The sequence below is a fragment of the Eulemur rufifrons genome, chromosome 7, assembly GCF_041146395.1.
Source record: "Eulemur rufifrons isolate Redbay chromosome 7, OSU_ERuf_1, whole genome shotgun sequence".
NCBI classification, from domain to species: domain Eukaryota; kingdom Metazoa; phylum Chordata; class Mammalia; order Primates; family Lemuridae; genus Eulemur; species Eulemur rufifrons.
In genome coordinates, this window is record NC_090989.1 from 266,588,266 (window position 1) to 266,610,072 (window position 21,807).

Sequence of the window (21,807 nt, forward strand, 5' to 3'; positions counted from 1 at the left end):
CAACCTCTATGGAAAACAATATGGAGATTCCTCAAAGAAATAAATGTAGACTTACCATTTGATCCAGCAGTCCCCACTGCTGGGTATCAACTCAAAGGAAATGAAGTCATTTTATCAAAAAGATACCTGCACTCAAATGTTTATTGCAGCACAATTTATAATTGCAAAGATGTGGAATCAACCTAAGTGCCCTTCAATTCATGAGTGGATAAAGAAAATGTGGGGTATATACACATACGTATATATGTGTATATATACACACACATGTATACGTATGTGCATATATATACACATATATACGTATGTGTGTGTGTGTGTGTGTGTGTGTATATATATATATATATGTACACACCATGGAGTATTATTCAGCTACAAAAAGGAATGAAATAAGGTCATTTGCAGCAATGTGGAGGAAACTGGAGACCATTATCCTAAGTGAAGTATCTAAGGAGTGGAAAACCAAATGACATATGAGTACACATGGGCACAAAGCAATATAAAGGACATGAGAAACCAAGAAGGCGGAGGGGAGGAGGGAGTGTATGAGATAAAAACTTACCTATTGGGTATACTGAACACTATTTTGGTGATGGGTACACCAAAAGCCCTGCCTTAAGCACTATACAAGATATCCTTGTAACAGAAACACTTGTACCCCCTTAATCAGTATTTTGAAATTTAAAAAAAGGAAGAAGAGTCATTTTCTAGGTCTTCTGGTGCTGTGGTCCCCAACCTCTGGACCACAGACCAGTACTGGTCCATGGTTTGTTAGGAACTGGGCCGCATAGCAGGAGGTGAGCAGCTAGTGAGTGAAGCTTTCATCTGTATTTACAGCCATCATTCATATCACCACCTGAGCTCCGCCTCCCCCCACTCAGCCACCCCCTACCTGGTCTGTGGAAAAAGTGTCTTTTATGAAACCAGTCCCTGGTGCCAAAAAGGTTGGGGACTGCTGTTCTGGGGGACTGTGTCTTAGAGTATGCCCTAGTGCACCACATCTATATTAGAACCATCTGAGGACTTGTTAAAAATGCAGACTCCTGCACCCTATTTCGCCATAAATTTATTCCCTGTTGTGAGAACTGCAAAGTCATTGCCTGGTCTCTTTTACATATGCAATGTCTCAGCCCCATCTTCCAACACACACAGACCCTTGGGCTGATTTAATTCATATGTGAAGGCAACAGTTGATACAGATGAGAAAAAGAAAGAGGTCTTTTCCCCTGTATTTTAGGATCCTGTGTTGGTTTAATAAATACTGGTAAATTATGTGCTCTATTTTCTGTTTTCTAAATTTTTATTAAGGAGAAAGTTTCCCAGAGACTAGAATCACATAGCATACATCCACGAGAAATGTGCAGGTGGCTAATGTCTATTTAAGTGATTTCTGCTTCAGTGAAAATTACTATCAAAAATCATACTGGACTAACTGGTACTATTCTAAAATTTAGAGCTCCTCAATGTGTATGTGAGAAATGTGTTTTACTTCCACTATTAGAAAAGATTAACCAAGCATAAAAATAATTTGCTGGTCAGATAGCTGTAATAGCATACAAATCTGGCTTCAATTAGTGATGTTAACAATCCTAGAAAATGACCTGCTTTTTAAAGTTCTAGGAGAAAGCATAAAAATGTGCAAGGAGTTGAGTATTTAGAGAGAAAAGACACTGACTTTTTAATACATTTTATGGTAGTTACAAGGTTATCACAGTTTATTTTCCACTTTTAAAATAAATATAGCTCACTGTTTTTTTTCCCAGTAAATTGCAGGGAGTAGGAGCTATTGCTGTTTTCAAAAATGAAACATGAATGTTGGCAGTTACGATTTTTGTGACCACTGACAAATAAAATGGAAGATGGCCTTTTTCCTGAGATCACCAACCAGGGATCATATTTTTTTAAAATACCAAGATCATTTTCCTCAAACAGAGTCATAAGAAAATTTGACTTCTTTCAGATGAATACATCTATGGAAGAAATATATACAGTACCCCTAATAGACAACACCATAATATCAGCGTAATCTCTTTTTAAAGTGGAGGTTGAGGGGAAGGGACGGGAGGTCTCCATTGATTTTATGGATATATTCATTCTGGTATGGAGTTTTGTTAAGGTTTTATTTGTTTTTTCCTTATTCTCATAGTAAAATAAAGATATTGTCTTGTAGCAATTTGTGCAATGGCTGATAGGTCCTTATTTCTGAACAAACTAGCCCTGGGAAAAGCTTCCAGTGGTCTTGTAAGTTATTTTATAACATTATTATAGCTGTGTGTACCACCTGCCCTGACTATGTGAAGAATCCTAGCACAGGATAAGGTAAATATATGAAATTCTGATTGTGAGTCCCAGAATTTAATTTTATGCCACTCACTTTTGGTTTTAATGCTTTCTAAATGCAATCAATATAGTTGGTCTGAAATGGATTGTATAGTTACACACACAGAGTTATCTTGGTAACTTTCCTTTCAGCTTTTGTGTTAATCAATAGATATTTATTGAATGTTACTATTATTAACAGTACTTCTCAAGTGCTCTTCTAGACCCTGAGAATAAAGCAGTGACATCTCAGCTCTTATGGACCTCACAGTCCATTGGGGAGAGACAGACATAAAACAAGTAAACAAATAGGTGTATGGAAGAAAATAACAGCAAAGAAGGAATAAAGAATGTTAGAGGTGGAAAAATGGATGTTGATTTTATTTTATTTTTTAAAGCAGCCAGGTGGGCACAATGGTGTATGCCTGTAGCCCCAGCTACTCGGGTGAGATGAGAGGATCACTGGAGCTCAAGAGTTTGAGTCCAGCCTGAGCAACATAGCAAGACCCCATCTCTGAAAAAAATTAAAATAAAAAAATAAAAAGCAACTTCTTCAAATGTTTGACATTTGGAGGTTCTTTGCATTTAGCATATTCAGTCTTTTCTCCTTATGTATATATTTAATTACTATGTAAGATTTTCCATGTGGTCATCCCACTGGTCTAGGTTTTTATTTATTTATTTATTTTTTAAGAGATAAGATCTTACTCTATCACCCAGGCCAGAGTTCAGTGGCATAATTACAACTCACCACAGCCTCAAACTCCTGGGCTCAAGCAATCCTCCTGCCTCAGCCTTCTTCTAGCTTTATTTCCCACTCCAACCTTACCCCATCTCAGAACCAGAATCAACATTTTATAGTCTGCATGAGCATGAGCCAGACTCCTTCCCATCTCTTTCCCTTGGCTCATGCAGTTTCTTCCTGGGATGCCCTTCCCTTTGGTTATCTGCTTAACCAAATGATACCCATCTTTCAAAACCAGCCCAAGTCCCAGTTCTCCCGTGGATTAGGGATCCAACACAGCTCAATTTCTATTTGATTTCTCTTTCTTTCTTCTTCTTTTCTGGATACTTTTAGGACCTAGGGCCCATGCCGCAAGCTCAGTGCCTAATTACGAAGTGCCATGTATGGTCTTTTTAATTAGTTGTATGAGTGTTAGTCATCTCTTTAGCAGTGATGTCATTTTCATAACCATCAGGGACTTGCCTTTGACTATATACCACAGGTCTTCTTGGAATGCTAGGGGGCACACTGGGTACTCACAAATGTGGATTAAATATTCATTTAAACTGCAGCTTCATAAATATAAATCTGCTCACCAGATTTCTTTTTACCTTTCAAACTTAAAATACATTTTTATTTAATGAGCTCATGGATTTATCAATCACTGGTTTATAAAGAGAATTCAAACATCATTTCTTTTCTCTGTCAAGTGAAAAATGAGACAAAATACTCTTCTCTTAAATGAAAATAATAAAGGAAAAGTTAAACACCGGGAAATGTTTCTTATTGCATCAGATATATTGCTTTAATAAAACCATGAAGGGATGTGATAGCTAAGTTTGTTTTTACTTCAAATTGGATACTGCAGCCATAGAAGCAAATGGATCTGAATTTAAATCTAACATAAATCTCCTCAAATTAAATGAAAACATAAGATACTGCACTAATTATGAGTTTTTCCATGGCATCTCCTAACAAGAGGGGAAATAATTAGATTAACGGGGCATAGAGACTATGTGAGTAAGTACAGAAAAGCTGTCTGCATAAACACTTTACTCAGGCTGTCAGCAAGTGTTCCTGAACCGGTGATCAGGCTAGGCTCTTCCTGGGATCCCTCTCCAGGTCTCAGATCTCTTGGAAGTCAGTAATCTAAAACCTTTCAATCTGTTGTCTACATTTACTGAATGCTCATTTCATTGTACAGGGTTTTATGGGATGGCTTCTCCTTTTGAAAAGCTTAGAATAAATTTAAATGGTAAATATTATGTGTCTTGTGAATGATACAGGCAAGAAATGTAACCATTCATTCAAAGAACCAAGATCACCCATACCTTCTGCAAAAAGAATTTATCTACTCTCCCTACTTATAACCAAAACCAAACTAGTGATGCAGTGACAGCAAGGACTGCTAAAATAGTAGCCCAGCAGAGATGGTGCCGTGTAGATGCTCTCACATGGCAGAAGAGATGGAAGGCAAAAAGGGAACAAATGCTATGTCTTCACACGGAAGAGTGGAGGAGAACACACCCATTCCCTCAAGCCCTTTTATTTATAAAGCCCTAATCCCATCCATGAAGGTTCTGTCCTCATGATTTAATCACCTCCTAAAGTCTCCACCTTTTAATACTGTCACACTGACAATTGAGTTTCAACATAATGAGTTTTAGAGGACATATTATTTATTCAGAACATAGCAATCATCTTATAGAATCAGTAAAATCAATTGATAATGATTGCCTGGTGAGGTGAACTAGGTGGCTAAAAGACAAGAGTGGAAGAAGATTTACTTTGCTGTATATACCGCTTTGTAACTTTTGGATTTTATGTTTATACATAAAATAGAGCCCTTGATGTGTCCAGCTTTACCCACAAGTACACCCCTTTGCAAGGTGATGAGAGGACAAGGATCTGTGCATCTGTCGTCCACCCCATAACAAATGATACCTATTGGTGATTTTCCAAGCCATTTGCTCAACATCAGCTAACCAGAAAAATATTTTCCAAAATCTCTGTGGTAATCATATGAATTAATTTTTCCTTGTATTTTATAAAATTTCTATAAAGCACATTATCAGAAAAAAAAATTAGTAGCCCAGGAGGATACAGCATATAGGTAGAATGGAGCTAATGTAAGTGAAAGGTCCGGAAGAAAGACAGACATTTTTAAAATACATTTTTTAAAACCACAAATGTCCAGAAGTTCTCCCTTTCCTATCGTACTCAGGTTGAAGCTTGAGATGTCAGTCATTTGAAATACATGTGGTGAATCTGTGGATTTAAAATTCTTTTAATAGTTCATGCATTTATTCAGAACATATTCTGGGTACTTATGATTCACAGATGACAAATACACCAAAAGTAATTGACTTAGCAGGGGGCATGGACACTATATACGTAAGTATAGAAAAGTTGTCTACTTAAAAATTTTACTAAGCCTATCTCTAAATATTCCTTTTTCCTCGAAGAGGTGACAACATAACAGAGAGGTCAAGATGGAATGAAATAATGCAAGACAACATAAGTGTAATCATCTAGTGTCTCCCTGTCCTTTAAGATCTAGGCAAGATTGGCTCAAATCTCTATCTTACAATTCTTACAAACTCTGATACCTTTTTTCCATTGAGGGGCAGTGAGTGGGTGAGGGGAAAGATTGAGGTAGTGGTTGTCTTGGATATTTTCTTGTTCCCTCTGGCTCTGACCTCCTGCTTCCACCTAGGTAGTTCCGGTTATGGATCACTTTGTTGTCTGGGAATATTTCACACAGGTCACACAGACACGAACTTTGCTCCTGCCATCAATTTCTAGAAAAAGAAAAGAAAAGGCACTTATGCAAGGCAGAGTTTGTTGAAGATTTTCTTAAAATGGGAAGAGATCAGAAGGTTTATGTTGTAACAGAGCAGAGTAAATCTAACCATGTAGTTTTCTGACCAACTGGTGCTCTTAGAATAAAATACAAGGTCATAGGGTCTGCAAGGTTTTGCACAATCTGGCCCCAGTGGGCTTTTACACCTCTCCTCACACCATGCTTGCTCCTTATCACTTTACTCCAGGCACACTGTTACTCTTTCAGTTTCTCAAGTTTTGTTTCCATTGCAGGTACTTCTCATGTACTGTTCCCTTTACTGTTCTTCCATCCACTCTTTGCATAACTGTCTCCTCATTTTTTAGGTCTTAACCAAAAGGTCTTTTTGAGAGACCTTCCTAGAACATCCATCCTTAAGTGGTTGTCCTCTCTTGTAACACCCCTATCCTTTTTCTTCATCGAATTTGTGCCAGTTTGTGTAGGATTTACCTATTTGTGTTATTATCTGTTTTCCCCTACTAAATGGCAAATTCCACAAGTTCTGTATTCATTATGTTCATCCTTGTAGACCTAGCCTACTTAATTCCTGACATGTATCAGTTACTTAGTAAGTATACTTGAATGAATTAATGAGTGAATGAATGAGGTGGCTCAGCAGGACTTGATCGATTAGATGTCTAAGAAAGGGAGAACAATTATCGAGGATGGTGCTCAGGTTCAGGCTTCAGCACGTGGGTAAGTGAGGGAGACACTGACTAGGTAGAAGGGCAGGTTTGTGGGGACAAATCTTAAATTACATTTTAGGTCTGGGTACATATGTTGATTAGGCCGTTAGATGCATAGGTTCATGGGAGCCATAGGAAACATTCTGATGCCTGCTCATTCACCATCCATAAAATGTCATTTCTTATTGTTAAATACCTTATCTACTTAGAAAAAAATAATTTGTACTCACATATTTTTGTCTGCCATTCGTTCAGTTTTCTAGGCCTTTGAGATTTTACTCATACTCAGTTTTAAAAGTTTGTTGTTAATCACAACTTCCTTAATATAATGAGACCATTTTGCCCATCTCATTGCATGTATTTTTCATTAGTAACAGTGACTCATTCAGTTTGCCTGCTGAACCATGTACATACTTCAGAAAATTAAAAGTATTTTTATAGTATATCTTTTGTGTTGAAAAATTTTTTGTTTATCATTAGCATTGAACAACAAAGCTATTTAGAACTCAAGTTATATTTCTTACCACGTACATTCAAACAAAATTTTAATGACGTTTGACTACTGAGTTATCAATGAATACCCAAATCTTCAAGAATGTAACCCTTGTTTGTAGATTTCATGTGCTCAGAAAGCATTCAACAAACATTTATGGGTTCCTGTTTAGTCCAAGGCACTAAGTTAGGAACTAGAAGTTATAACAATCTCATTCAAATACAAAGAACTAGATCACAATTCTGGCTTTGAGAACACAGAACAAAGATGTCTCAGCCACTTCTCTTTGAAATCACTTCAAAACAAAGAGAAACAAAAAAATCATTTTCTTAAATAAAACTAGAAGTCTGCTGTAACCCAGAAACACAATATATAAAGAAGGGCTCTCAAATGCAGTGATCAGACTGGGATTTGAATATGACACCAAGAGTCGTGTAAACGTAGATCTCAGATGGAATTGGGAGACTAATTTTCCACTGAGGTGGTGCACGCTAAGTGGCAAAATTAACAGTCACTTTTGGAGGACTGGAATAATAGGCTTGGGTTGGTAATGAGAGCATCCCTGGACCCTAATGGACACCAGAGAGTAGCACAGGAGGCAGGGCGGAGTAAAGAAATGCTTACACGTTTGCTGTCTTCGTGGGAAGTGGTCTGCTGGTGAGACAAGTCAGTACAGAGATAGTTGAATTTATGGTTTGAAAGGCATACTGTGTACCAGAAAAAAAGACTAATGCGTAATGACCAAAACTGAGATTTTTCCTAGAAGAGTTATTGCCCTTCATAGATAAAGAAGTAATCATTTAGATGTCCAACACCCCCACCCCCAAAAGAGGTAATCAAGAGATTTATGAGGTGGGAAGGTAGGAAGATCAGGCCGACCGTTGACTTTTCTACAACAGCATTGAATTTTAGAAGACAGTTAAACTGATGTTGCAGGGCAGGGGGAGTATTAATATAAGTTAAGAATTTTGAACCTAATCAAACTATTCTGTTGTTCAGTTATAAAAAACAATGAAAGGCTAAAGAAATTCTCAAAATTTAAAGACCTCAGGAAAACTATTTTCGTAAATACTTTTTGAATAAGCTATTAGAGGACAAACTTCAGCCACCTGAGAGATAGAAACTAGCAAAACACTCATAGTAAGCACTGATTCTATCTATTTAATTGCAAGACCAAGACCAAAATATGGAAATTATTATTAAAATAGAGTATTATGTTGTTTCATAAATATTTATAGTAATTATTACAAACCATGACAGCGTGGAAATGTGTAATTTTTTAAAGTTGGGAGGGTACAGGAGAGAGAATGTGGTAAAAAGTATAAACCAAGATTCAAAAGATATTGTTTAAAGCTAATAATTCAAGTAATAGCGTATATAAATATTTGATGGTATAAAGGTAGCACTAAAAGAACTAAATAAAATAGTGGAATTCAAAGCTAACAATTACGAGGACCAAGAAAAGTAATATAATAGAAAATGGTTAGTTGGAAAATGAAATGGAAGCATATGGTATATTAATTTTGATATTGCTTATAATGGAGTATCAATATATGCCATATAAAAATAGAGGATTTAGGCTGGGCATAGTGGCTCATGCCTGTAATCCCAGCACTTTGGGAGGCCAAGGTGGGAGAATTGTTTGAGGCCAGGAGTTCGAGACCAGCCTGAGCAACATAGCAAGAACTTACCTCCACAAAAAAAAAAAAATAGAAAAATCAGCCAAGCACGTTGGCACACAACCTGTAGTCCCAGCTACTTGGGAGGCTGAGGCAGGAGGAGCGCTTGAGCATAGCCCTGGAGTTTGAGGGGGCAGTGAGCTATGATGACGCCACTGTACTCTAGCCTACACAACAGAGTGAACCCTGTCTTGAAAAAAAAAATAGAGGATTTAAGCTGGGTACAGTGGCACACATGCCTGTATCCCAGTGACTTTAGAGGCTGAGGCAGGAGAATTGCTTGAGCCCAGGAGTTGAAGTCTGCAGTGAGCTCTGATGATGCCACTGCACTGTAGCCTAGGCAACAGAGTGAGACCCTGTCTCAAATAAATAATAAATAATAAATAAATAAAAAGGGCTTGCCTGTAATCCCAGCACTTTGGGAGGCCAATACAGGAGGATTGCTTGACCCCAGATCAAATACAAATGAGTTAAACTCAGTAGAGACTCTTAAACTGGATCCCAAACTAAAACCCAGCTATAAGCTGTGCAGGTGTTACTGTTGTCAAATAGTGTATGCAGCATTTCTGAAAACAGTTGGCACACTAAAAAATGACAGAGCTATGGGGCAGACTAAAATTCCATACACCTTTGTAATCAGATAACTAACAGAAGGAAACAAATTCTTTTTTTTAAGGAACCTAATTCTAATAAAAATACTAGTATAGTTTAAAAGACAGGATAAATGTCTAATAAGTAATTATAAGTTACAGCAAATATAGGAATTTACTGCAAAAAAATTTTAAGGTGAAGTTATTTGACTAGAAAAGGATGTGAGGAAAATTTAAACTTTTTAGTGACAGAGACAAAGGCAAATTGCACAAAGGTTGGGAAAATTCTTATATTATTAATAAATGGCCAAATCGAGCCAAGAAGAAGAAAAGTAGAGAGAATGGGCATCATGAATAATATTTTATTCTTCAACAGTGTGGAGTCCTTCCTCTGTATTGGGATACTAGCAAAAAAAATCTCAAATTCTCCAAAGTAGAAAATACCAGGAATAACATTTCAGAACACGATGAAGTAAAATTAGACATTTTAAACAAAATTAGGAAACAAAACTGGTAGATAGCCAAAAAGGGTATGGAGGGAAGATTAGGAAGAGGAAGCATAGATATATAAATAATTAATGAAAAAAGGAAATAATCACAGATCAAACAACAATTAAAATTATTATAAGATATTACTTTGTACAACTCTGTACAAATGAATATAAAAGCCTGGGAAGAGATAGATGATTTTCTAGAAATTGTAAATCAACAAAGAGCTAAGCTTTCTCTCCCCAGTACCTCTTCCGCCATACAGCATCAGACCCGAATAGTTTCACAGGTGAATTCTACCAGAAATTTCATGTATAGCTAATACATTCAAATTCTTTTTATGACACCAGCATAACTATGATAGCAATACCTAACAAAAATAGCATAAAATAACAGACAAAATTTGCTTATGAATACCAGTGCAGAAATACTAAATAAAATATTAGCATGCAGAATTCAACAGTACATTATGTGCTTAGTAAATGTTAGCTAAAAAAAAAAATTTTCAGCAGCGCATTAAAGAATACACCACAACAACCAAGTGAGAGTCATAACAGGCATTAATAATGCTTCACCATTAGGAAATCTTTTAATAGAGCGAAAAGAAAAATTATATCATCATCTTCATAGATGTTGAAAACCCATTTGATAAAATTTAATGTGAGTTTTTAAAGAAATCCATTATTAAAATATGAATAGAAAGATATCTCTTTAGCAAAACTTAAATAGACCTATATCAATATGTCACTTAAACCTAAAGTTATCATTTTTTAATAGCAGACTTTCTCATTAATTTCAGTAATAAGCTACAACCCATCACTATTATTTAACATATTCTAGAGGAACTTGTTTTGGAAGTACATAGAAAAAAAGAAGATATATGGGGCATAAAAATTGAAAGGAAATGGTAAAATTATCATTTTCGTAAATGATATTATATGCTTGGAATACTTGGAAAACCTAAGATTATCAACTGAAAATCTTGGGCTAGTTGGGTGGGTACAATATAAATATACAACAATCAATAGCCTTCTTATATACAATTGACAGATAGAAAATATGATGGAAGAAAATATTGCATTTATAATAAAAACAGCAGCTATACAAAGTACCGAGGAATAAATAAATCTAACAAAAACTCTTCAAGATCTTTAAAAAAAGAAAAGAAAAGTAAATCAAAATATAAATTTAGAAGCTGGGTGCTGTGGCATGCACCTGTAGTCTCAGCTACTCAGGAGGCTGAGGCAGGTGGATTGTTTGAGTCCAGCCATAGCAAGACCCTGTCTCTGGAAAAAAAGAAACATTTAGAGATATGAAAGAAGACATGGAAAATGGGCAACAACAATAAATCTAGTCTAATAGAGGAAGATTCCATACCATAAATATGTCAGTTTTCCCTAAACTTAGTATACATTTAATTTTATCAATGCAAATACTAACAGGATTTTAGTTTTGAAACTATAAGAGCTAATTCTAAAGCTTATTTGTTAACACAAAAGTTTAAAAATATCCTGGAATGTCTGGAAAAAAGAGAGGAAGAAAGGGATTGAATAGGCCTATCAGTTATTAAACAAATTGTTATGATACCTTATTTTAAATGGTAGTATACTTTGTACTAATAAGGATACCAGTTAATGGAACAGAATTGAAGATTCAGGATAGACCCAAATACATATAGAAACTTAGCATGTGATAAAGATGCCATCTCATATCAATGATGAAAAAATAGATTATTCAGTAGGTAGTGTCAGGACAACTGGGTGGCTGTTTAGAAAAATATCAAATTGATGCCTACCGTATTCTTTACACAAAAATAAATTCAGATTATTAAATATTTAAATATTAAAAATGAGTATTTTAGAAGAAAACATAAGAATTGTTTTATGGTTTCATAGTGGGGAAAATTCTCTAAGTATAGCACAAAATATGGAAAACATTTTTTTAAAAGATAAATCCAATCCCATAAACGTAAGAGTTATAAATATAAAAAGCAAACTAAAAGTTCAGAGGAAAAAATACCACCATATATACCAAAGAGCTAAATGTAGCATATAAAATATAATAAGGTTAAATATGTAAATAATAAATATTAAGAATTAAGACTAAACATAAATGTAAATATTACTAAATACACCTAGACTTCCTGTAAATCAATATAAAAAAGAAAAGGGACAGAGGACAAAAAGAATTCACAGAAAAATGAGAAAATAGAGCTAATAAGTATTTGGGAAAAAATGTTAAATCTCACTTATAAAAGAAATGTAAAATAAATAAAACTATAATATGTTTTGTCAATTAGATAAGCAAAGATTAAAAAGTTTGATAATATGCTGGGTAAGGTAGATCACACCTGTAATCCTAGCTACTTGGGAGGCAGAGGCGGGAGGATTGCTTAATGCCAGGAGTTTGAGACCAACCTGGGCAACATAGCAAGATCCTGTCTCTAAAAAATTTAACAAAATTACCCGGTGTGGTGGTACATGCCTATAGTCCCAGCCACTCGGGAGGCTGAGGTGAGAGGGTTACTTAAGCCTAAGAGTTGGAGGCTGTGGTGATGCTACTGCACTCTAGCTGGGGCAACAAACCAAGACCCTGTCTCAAAAAAAAAGAAGTTGTTTGATAATACATTATATCTAGTCTGGGAAGGTGTGATTAAACCAGAACTGTTATACTTTATCATAGGAATGTAAATTGGTACAACATAGTGCAGGGCAGTAGCAATATAGCAGTTCCACTTTGGAAATGCATTCTGTATATATACTTGCCCATGCATCAGAAATGTCATGTATACAAGGATACTCATTGTAGCATTGTTTGTAATAGCAGCAGGATGGAAATAATGTAAATGTCCATCCACAGGGAATTAGGGAACTAGAAAAATGTATTATGGTATATCCATATAAAATATAATGCACCTATTAGAAAGATTGAGGCAACTGTATATGTAATGATATGGAGCTATCTCTAATACATAATTAATGATAAAAAGCAGAGTGTAGAATAGGGTGTATAGTATATTCCTACACCCATTTTGAAAGGAAAAGAATTTAAAGAATAAGTGTTGTGCATAGAATATCCCAGAAATTATACGCAATCAATTGGTAACATTGGTTACCATGAAGAGGGAAACTTGGTGACAAAGTGATGGGATGGGAAGGTGACTTACTTTCACTCTATACCCATTTTGTAGCTTTTAGATATTGTACCGTATGTGCTTGTATTGCCTGTTCAAATTTTATTAACTAAAATCAAATGGGTCATGATCTAAATTGAAAAAAAAAATAATCTTAATTTCTATCTCAGAACATATAGGTGGAAGTTCTAGTGGATGGCAGATCAAAATGTGAAATCAATTCTATGTGGATCGTAGATTGAAATGTATGTGAAAAGTAAAACAGTAAAGCTTTTGGAAGAAATGGAAGATCTTCCATGACCTTGGAATAAGCAAGATTTTTTAACAGGACACAAAGCATGGACCATAAAGGAAAAAAAAATTGGATAAATTGGACTGTATTAAGATTAGGAACTCTTGTTCATTAAAAGACACCATTAAGAAAGTGAAAAGGCAAGCCACAGACTGGGAGAAGATATTGTAATACATTTATCTGACAAAGACTCATATCCAGAATATGTTAAAACCTCCTACAAACAGTAAGAAAAGAACAGACAATCCGATAGAGAAAAATGGGCACAATATTTGAACAGACACTTCACAAAAGAAGTTATCCAAATGGCCACTAAACATGAAGAGGTGTTCAACATCATTAGTCATCAGGGAAATGAAAATGAAAACCACACTGCAGTACCACTACATGCCCAACAGGATGGCTAAAATAAGAAAGAGTAACAGTATTTAGTGTTGCTGAAGATACGGAGCACCTTTTCCTATCATGGGAAAAGTAAATTGGTACAACCACTTTGGAAAATTGTTGTCAGTGTCTATTAAGGCTGAACGTATGATTTCCTATGACCTGACAAGTCCACTCCTAAGTATACACCCAACAGAAATGCATGCACATGACCACCAAAGACACCTACCAGAATGTTCATAGCAGTTTTATTGGAAATAGCCAAAAACTGAAAACTAATAGAATACAGTGTCCAATAGAATGGAAAAACAAACACGATATATTCACATAATGGAATGTTACACAGCAATGAGGATAAATTATCTACAAATATACAACAATGTGGATGAAACTCACAAACATGATATTGAGCAAAAGAAGCCAGATACAAAAGAGTTTGCCTTCTAAGAGTCCATTCATATGTTTTACAATAATAGACCAAAGAAACCTATGATGTTTCAAGTCAGGGTAGCCGTTTTTCTTGGTGAGAGGGAATGACCGGAAGAAGAGACACGAGGAAGGCTTCTGGGGTGCTGATGGTGGTCTTTTTCTTGATCTGGGTGCTGGATTCACAAGTGTATTCAGTTTATGAAAATTAATCGTATGCACTTAATGACTAGTCTATTTCATTGTATGTATGTTACAGCTAATAAAAAGTTTTTAAAAGGAATGGATCAGAAAATTTTCTAAAAATAGAGATAAATGCAAGATAATTGTAATAGTTCTGTATTTGATTGTCGATCTTCTCTGGTCTTATTTGATTTTGTTATTAGCTGAAAAAGTTATTACTTGAGTTTAAAATATTTCCTTCCCGTTATTCATGTATGAATGAGGGTGTCTTTACCCTTCTAACCTCGTGGGGCACATTCCAAGCTGTTCAGAAAGGATATGACAGTGGGATGTTTCTCTTTAGTTTTATTTCCCTGCAGATGGAATGGCTGATTCTTAACAAAGATTGGGGATTCCCTCCTCTTAACAAAGGAGGGAAAGGCTTGAAAACAAGGCTGGGCTGAGGATGAGTTTAAAAGATGTGAATTAGTCAGTCAACTTTGAATGTGTTAACATGGTGCTAAAAATGCAGAGGAGATCCAGAATAGAACTGGCCATCTCACCCAGGGAACCGTTGTAGGTGATGACACCCAGGCCAGCACTCCAGATCCTTCCATAGTTATCTTCACCAGTTCTACTTACTGCAGACTAACTAAGGCTGCTGAATTAAGCCCAACAGACTTAAACTTTTTTGCTCACGTGTCCTTTAAAAGAACTTTGAAAAACCTCTATACCAATCGTTTACTTTTAAATTGACCCCCAAAGGTTTTCAAAATAAATTTCAATCAGTTTAGTCTTCCAAAAACGAGGTAGAAAGTAGTGAATATTTTATAACATGAAGATGAGGTTCAACTGTAACTAGAATGACTATTTCATGATATGATTTGATAAGTTATTAAATACCTTGTAAATTAAAAACATACTGAATTAGCTGAAAGAAATGAATACAATTTTAAGCCATTACTTTATCATGAAATCTTTGATAGTCCTGAAGAATATTCCAGTTCTAGTTAAAAGAATCAACCTCACTAACCTATAACCCCTTCATATGTCTTGAATTTAGAACACCCCAATTCAGGCCTAAAGCCCTGTTTCTAATGGCAGGTTTCGCCTCTATCAGAATATGCCTAAAACAGAGAAAGACAGGAAATGCTGTAGGTTTGTTCACTGATTTATACATTTTGTTTGGCTCCTCAAAGTCTTTTACACCCCAGAGCATGTCTCATAGTAGATTTCGCAACATATGTCAGTCTTCATCTCAGACACGTACTATTAGGAAAGATCCCATGTGAAAGTTGAGGAGCTGGAAGATTTCCCCCTAAAGTTGTCTGTGAATGTTTACTTCTTAGAAAGTTTGTTTGAAGTTTGAAGACTGCTATGATAGATATTTGAACAAGTAGCCAAAATAAACATGTGCTGGTCCCTTTGGCTTTACATGGAAACAGTCAAGGAAGCCAGCATTGTAAAAGATTACATTCAACCTGTGGCTTCTGTGTTTTTGATGGAAAGATAAGCATTTTTATTGTTGACATATAAATAATTTCTACTGGAAGAAAATAGCATAACTGAAAGTTAAATCTATTGAGGCATAAAATATGCTTTTATATATTTGAATTTTGGAAATGTGATCTCTCAAAAATGGGCCTACAAAAATATCTAACTAATTTAGAGAATTTCATTTTATAAAGTTATGTGGATTTTGGCAATTATATCTTAACAATTGTCATTTTATAATAACATGGTTATTCATAAATATGTATAATAGTACAAAAAGTAGTGTGTGGTTTTTTGTTTTTGTTTTTCTTTTGAGACAGACTCTTGTTCTGTCACCCCGGGTGGAGTGCAGTGGTGTCATCATAGCTCACTGCAACCTCAAACTCCTGGGCTCAAGCAATCCTCCTGCCTCAGCCTCCCGACCAGCTGGGACTACAGGTGCACGCCATCACCCCCAGCTAATTTTTCTATTTTTAGTAGTGATGGGGTCTCGCTCTTGTTCAGGCCGGTCTCAAACTCCTGAGCTCAGGCAGTCCTCCTACCTCAGCCTCCTAGAGTGCTAGGATTACAAGCCTGAGCCACCGTGCCCAGCCAAAAAGTAGTGTGTTTGTTGAATAAAATTCAGTTTATTAGAAATCTTATTTTAATTGCTGAATGTGGTAATTATAAGACTTCCATTGAGCAACCTTTCAAGTTAAAGTTTTCCTAAATAAGATAATTGGGATAAACCAAATACTTTTTGTCTTATACTTTAGAATCAGAAATTACACTTTTTATTTTGTATTAACCTCTGTGTTTGCCTCTCAGAAGTCAATAGGATAGTCTGGTTGTTGTTTTTTTTTATTGTGCAATTTCATCGTCAAGGTTTCTCTTTTGAGTTTCACCCAGATCATGTCTGACATAATAGTAGTGGTTTTTGACAAGATGTCTTTGTTGTTATTGTTAAGATCCTAAATTTAAATTACATTTTCTTGAAATGGAACCATTTAAATGATATAATTGAACTTAACCATTATAAAAAATTGGTCAAAATAGAGTCAGATTTCCTGCCTAGGACACAGACATTAGAACATTGTTTCTCAAAATGTGCTCTCTCAAACTTCATCCTGAGCACGGAGGTGCTGGTTAAAATGCATATTCGTAGGCCTGCCACCTGGTAGTCTGCATTTTGCCTGAGCATCCTGAGCAAATCTGAAGCACAGTAAATAAAGTGTGAGGACTGCTACTCTAGAGCAATGTTACTTAATCATGGATGATCCATACCAGGAAGAGGCACCTCAAGTCCTTGATGGCAGAATATAAACAATAAATTAATAAAATAAAACGATGTATCCAGGAGACATACCCACTTTCTTACATCTTGACTATAGTAACCTAATTCAAATTTAATTGTCTAGTCTTTATAGCTATGATGTTTTACCCTCCAAAATACCAAATATTTTTATCACTTATTACAAACTGCTGTGCAGTTACAAACAGAATACTTACAAGCTGTATTTACCTGAATTGCTCTAGAAGAACAAGTATCTAATTAATTGCCATAAAAGATCTGTTTAGTCATTGTTAGATAGAGTTTTAGTTATGTGTTAAAATAACAAATATAGATATTTTTAGTTTAATTCCACAAAATGGAACCAGTACGACCTCTGGTTTCACAAATGAAGTTACTCAGAATGAGTTTGGCAGCACTAACGGGGCCCTTGCACACTGCAGTAGGATAAATAGCACATTTCTGTTCCACGTTTTTCCTAAAACGAAAGCTGTCTCTACTCTCTTTCCACAAACCTTCATGCACTAAACTATGTGCCAGTGACGTGAGAAGCTCATTTTGCTTGTAATGGGCCATACGCTTGTCTAGTGCATCATTTGTGAAACTGAAATTGGCTTAGACAGGTATGTAAATAACATTTATCAGTGATCTCTGTAAAACTGATTCCGTCTTTCCCTTGTCATTATAAAAGGAAACTTTATTTCAGAGTAGCAAGTTCATTGTCTGAACTCATCAACACCCTCTCTATCCCTTCCCCCCAATTTGTTGCAGACCAGGATGAAAGAGCAGCTGAGCTCAGCAGGGAGCAGAACGAGAAAACCATCCGGAGCACGCAGACTGCGCTCCGCAATTTCCGTGAGTTCCTCATCTCCAAGTATCCTTCTGAAACAAGAGAGATTTATGTCATCCCTTGCAAGGAGTTGGATGCCTACCTTGCGTCGTTCTTTGTTGATGCCAGGCAGAAGGATGGGTCTGAATACGAACCCAACAGCTTGGCCAATTACCAGTGTGGGCTTGAACGGTACCTAAAAGAACACAGGTATGGCTACAGCATCACCAGGGATAAGGAATTCAAGCGTTCCCAAGAGGCCCTGAAACAGAAGCAAATTGAACTCCGCTGCAAAGGAAAAGGAAATAAGCCACACAAGTCCATGAAACTCACCTTTGCTGATGAGCTCATCCTGCGGAAAAGGGGACTGCTAAGCCGATATAATCCTGAGGGTTTGCTCAACCTAGTCTGGCTCAACAACACAAAAGCTTTTGGGCACTGCACAGGATTCCATGGATCTACCTTGAAATGGGGTGATATCCGGCTCCGGGTAACAGAAACAGGGCTGGAGTACTTGGAGTGGATGGGTCAGGACACGGGGGACCTGAATGCCAAAACCAAGAGAGGGGGAACAGACTCCCGTGTGTATGCCACCCAGCACGCCCCGCAGACCTGCCCTGTACAGGACTATAAGGAGTATGCTCAGCGGCGGCCTCCTGCCATGCGCTACGAGGATGCCCCTTTCTACTTATCCATCAAGCCAGTCGTGAACTTGGCGGCTCTGCATTGGTACAACTGCCAGGCCCTTGGCAAGAACAAGCTGGCCAAGATGGTGAAGACCATGTGTGAGAAGGGCAACATCCCGGGCAGGAAAACCAACTTCAGTGTGTATCAGAGCTGCAGCACCTTGTCCGAGGCCCAAAGCAACCAGCTGGTGCTTATCTGTAACAATCTGAGCCAGCAGGCCGCCCAGTCGGTGGCCGGGCACTCCAACAGCGGCAATTTCATCGTCTCCGCTTCCTACGACTCTTCCTCAGACACTGCTTGACCAGGTGGCTTGAGCAAGACCCCCATTTGGTTACTGTGTCCAGAGAAACTGTGATTACACACTGCTTCTCCTTCCCTTTCCTCTGCCCTCAGTGTTAATTAACTTTATAAAAATATAAATATATATTTTTCTTTTTACAAATAAGCCAATGGAGATAATTTAGTATGACTAACATAGTATTTATAGGCTTAAGACAAATGTACTTGTGGGTGATTAAATGTAATTACTGTTACAGACTTTACAAAACCATAGTGGTTCTCAGGCAACACAAAGTAAAGAAGGAATTCCATTTTGGTTTTTTTTTTAAACTGTCAAAAAGGAAACAGAGTCATCCTTACCATTTGTGTCCTCAACTCCTGCTTTTCTGTCCCACCCCACCTTTCATTTTTAGTGTCCTTAATAAATGGCTTTATTTTTTTAATTTTAAAATTTTTATATTAATCAAGAGGAGACAACACTACTGCTTATACAAAACTGTATTCAGCCAGATCCAGAGTATGAAAGTGTTGTATAAGCTTGACATCAATCTATTTACATATTCTTTTTTTTAACTTATTAGAATTTTAGCTCCCGTGCCTCATTTTTTTGTAGCATATGAAAATCTAGATGTTTATCTACCATCTTTTCTTTTGGGAGGAAGAGAGTTAGAAGGAGAGAATAAAGGTGCCATTCTTTTTGGAAGACATATAATTTTTAAATAATATGCAAAGTCTAATATCGTGGCAAAAAAGACTGTTACATAGCTCATTTTTACTGTTGTGCTTGAGCCTGAATAGAATGTTTTTTTGTCCCTAAGAAATCAATGTAAATGAAGTTTGATTATCAGATTATAAGAAATTTAAAATTACCAAAGCTTTGAAAATGTTCCCAAGCGGTTAGATTGAATATTAAGCATAAAGAGAAGGTAGAGAATGGAAAAGTCTTTAAAAATCTAGAAGCAGTAGTCAAGACAACAAAAATACTCATCCTCTTCAAAGTTCAAATCCCTGAATTATTTATTTATACACGTTAAACTTCAGTCTCTTTTCCCTACGGGGTTACTTCACTCTGTAGATGAGATCAAAGGAAAATCGACACTCATTTTAGGTAACAATATTCTGTTACCAGATTTTGCTGAATTCTAAACATTCTTGAAAATGTGCGAGTTTATTCTACATTAAATATAAATGCATTTATCTGCGATATCCTGCAATTATGATAATAATTTTGGTTAAATATTTGTGGTGGTTTTTCCAAGGTCTTTGTTTTCAAATCTTGAAGACTGTGGTGAATTATTAGTTAAGATACTTAAAAAAATAACGTAAATGTAGACATTAAAACCACAATAAAGATGAGCTAGGTTCCTATCCTATATAATCATTAACACACACAAACTCCAAACCTTTATTGGTTTGTTGGATATAGGCATTCTATTGGGAGCTATTTGTTCTTCAGAGCAACCTCATAATTCACATTAGCTGGAAAGGTAGGTGTTATTTTATGTATTAATTTATTGTATGACCAGGATAAATTTCATTTTGATTGGTTTGCTAAATCATCACAGAGCTGAGCTTGCCCATGGCTAGGCAGCTCTTTGCAACACTGTCGTAAGCATATAAAGACCCATTCCTCTAAGCTCTGACTTTTCATTTGGCTCAGGAGTGGGAAGTCTGCCGTGGATTTTGTGTGGTGGAATTAGCTTCATTTTTCATGACTTTTCCTTCATAGAGAAGCATTCATTTATATATGCAGAGACAAGAAGAAAGAGCAGCGGATGTCTTGCTTTATTTTTTTGTATTAATGATGATAGCTGCCATTTTTGAGCCAGTACGTGTGCCAGCACCATGCTAAGTGAATTACATGCATCACATATGTAAGGAATAGTTACTAATTATAAAAAAATTAGAAAATACAGATAAGGATAAAGAAAACAAAATATGTACTCATAAATCTGCTAGCCAAAGATAACTACTGTTAACCTTTTGGCAAATATTTCTTCAGACACATTTCAGTACATATTTATTTCTATATACGTTAGCCTAATCCTTTCGGCAACTTTGAAAAGAAGGTGAGTTATCTCCATCTTATGGTGAGGTCTAGATAGGTCAGTGAGATTATAGCTAAGGAAATGGTAGTCTGTCATCTCACTGCAGAGTTTTTCCCAGTGGCTTGAGCCAGAGATGGGGATACAATATATTACCATCTCTGAAGGCTGTCTGATTAAAAGGAATGCTGAGTGATCTTGCATGATGGCACTGTGTCCTCTAGTCCCCCCCTCCCCCCAGACATTTTGAATCACAGAACCTCTTTCTCCCAGTTCTCTTTCCAAAACTTTCCTGTTCTCCTTATTCTATAGCTGTTCCATAAGTGCACCAGGCAGCCTACTTCAAGGGAACTCTTTTTTTAAAAATAAAGTTATATTTATTGTGCATTACCTCTTGTTTTTAAAAAAAAAAAGGTCTCTGTAAAACACTAAAAATGTTATGCATTATATTTTTTAATTGACATAGTTTCTAAATTCTTGATATGTTTTTGACAGTGGAGTAAGTTTGTCTTAGGGAGGAAGGGCAGGTAGTATGCACTGAGAAAGAACTAGAAAATTTTGACTCACTATTTGTGTTTATTGAGGTACTGAAATGAAAATCTCTCTTGCTTTATCCTATTGCGTTTTCATTTAGAAGAATATAATTAAATTGAGAATGTGAATTATTTTTTATTTATTTATATTTTGCTATGATAACTCAAACCAAATAGGAACACTGTGACATTTAGATTCAGAAAACTGTTTTTCTGACAAATGGCTTGGTAGAACCAGAGCCACGTTATAGTATCTCTTTGAGTTGATTAAAATATGAAAAATTTGCAACTACCTCTAAATTTTATGTTTTTATCTAAACAATACTGAGAACATACCACTGCCAGATGCTTTTTTTTATTATTTGGTATTTTGACTTTAAAAAAAAATCATGTTCACACTGTGGCAGAGGTAGATGCCAAAATTGTATATCAGCAAAAATCGAACACTTCAGCA

The 21,807-nt window shown here is 36.1% G+C and overlaps 1 protein-coding gene across 1 annotated transcript in view; it reads left to right on the forward strand.

Annotated features, from left to right (window-relative positions):
• KIAA1958 (KIAA1958 ortholog) overlaps positions 1-21,807 on the forward strand; it is a 132,999-nt gene that overhangs the window by 80,654 nt on the left and 30,538 nt on the right. The window contains exon 3 of the mRNA XM_069474561.1: positions 17,752-17,835. Within this exon, the coding sequence (XP_069330662.1) occupies positions 17,752-17,835 (84 nt within the window). The remainder of the gene's footprint in view (positions 1-17,751; positions 17,836-21,807) is intronic.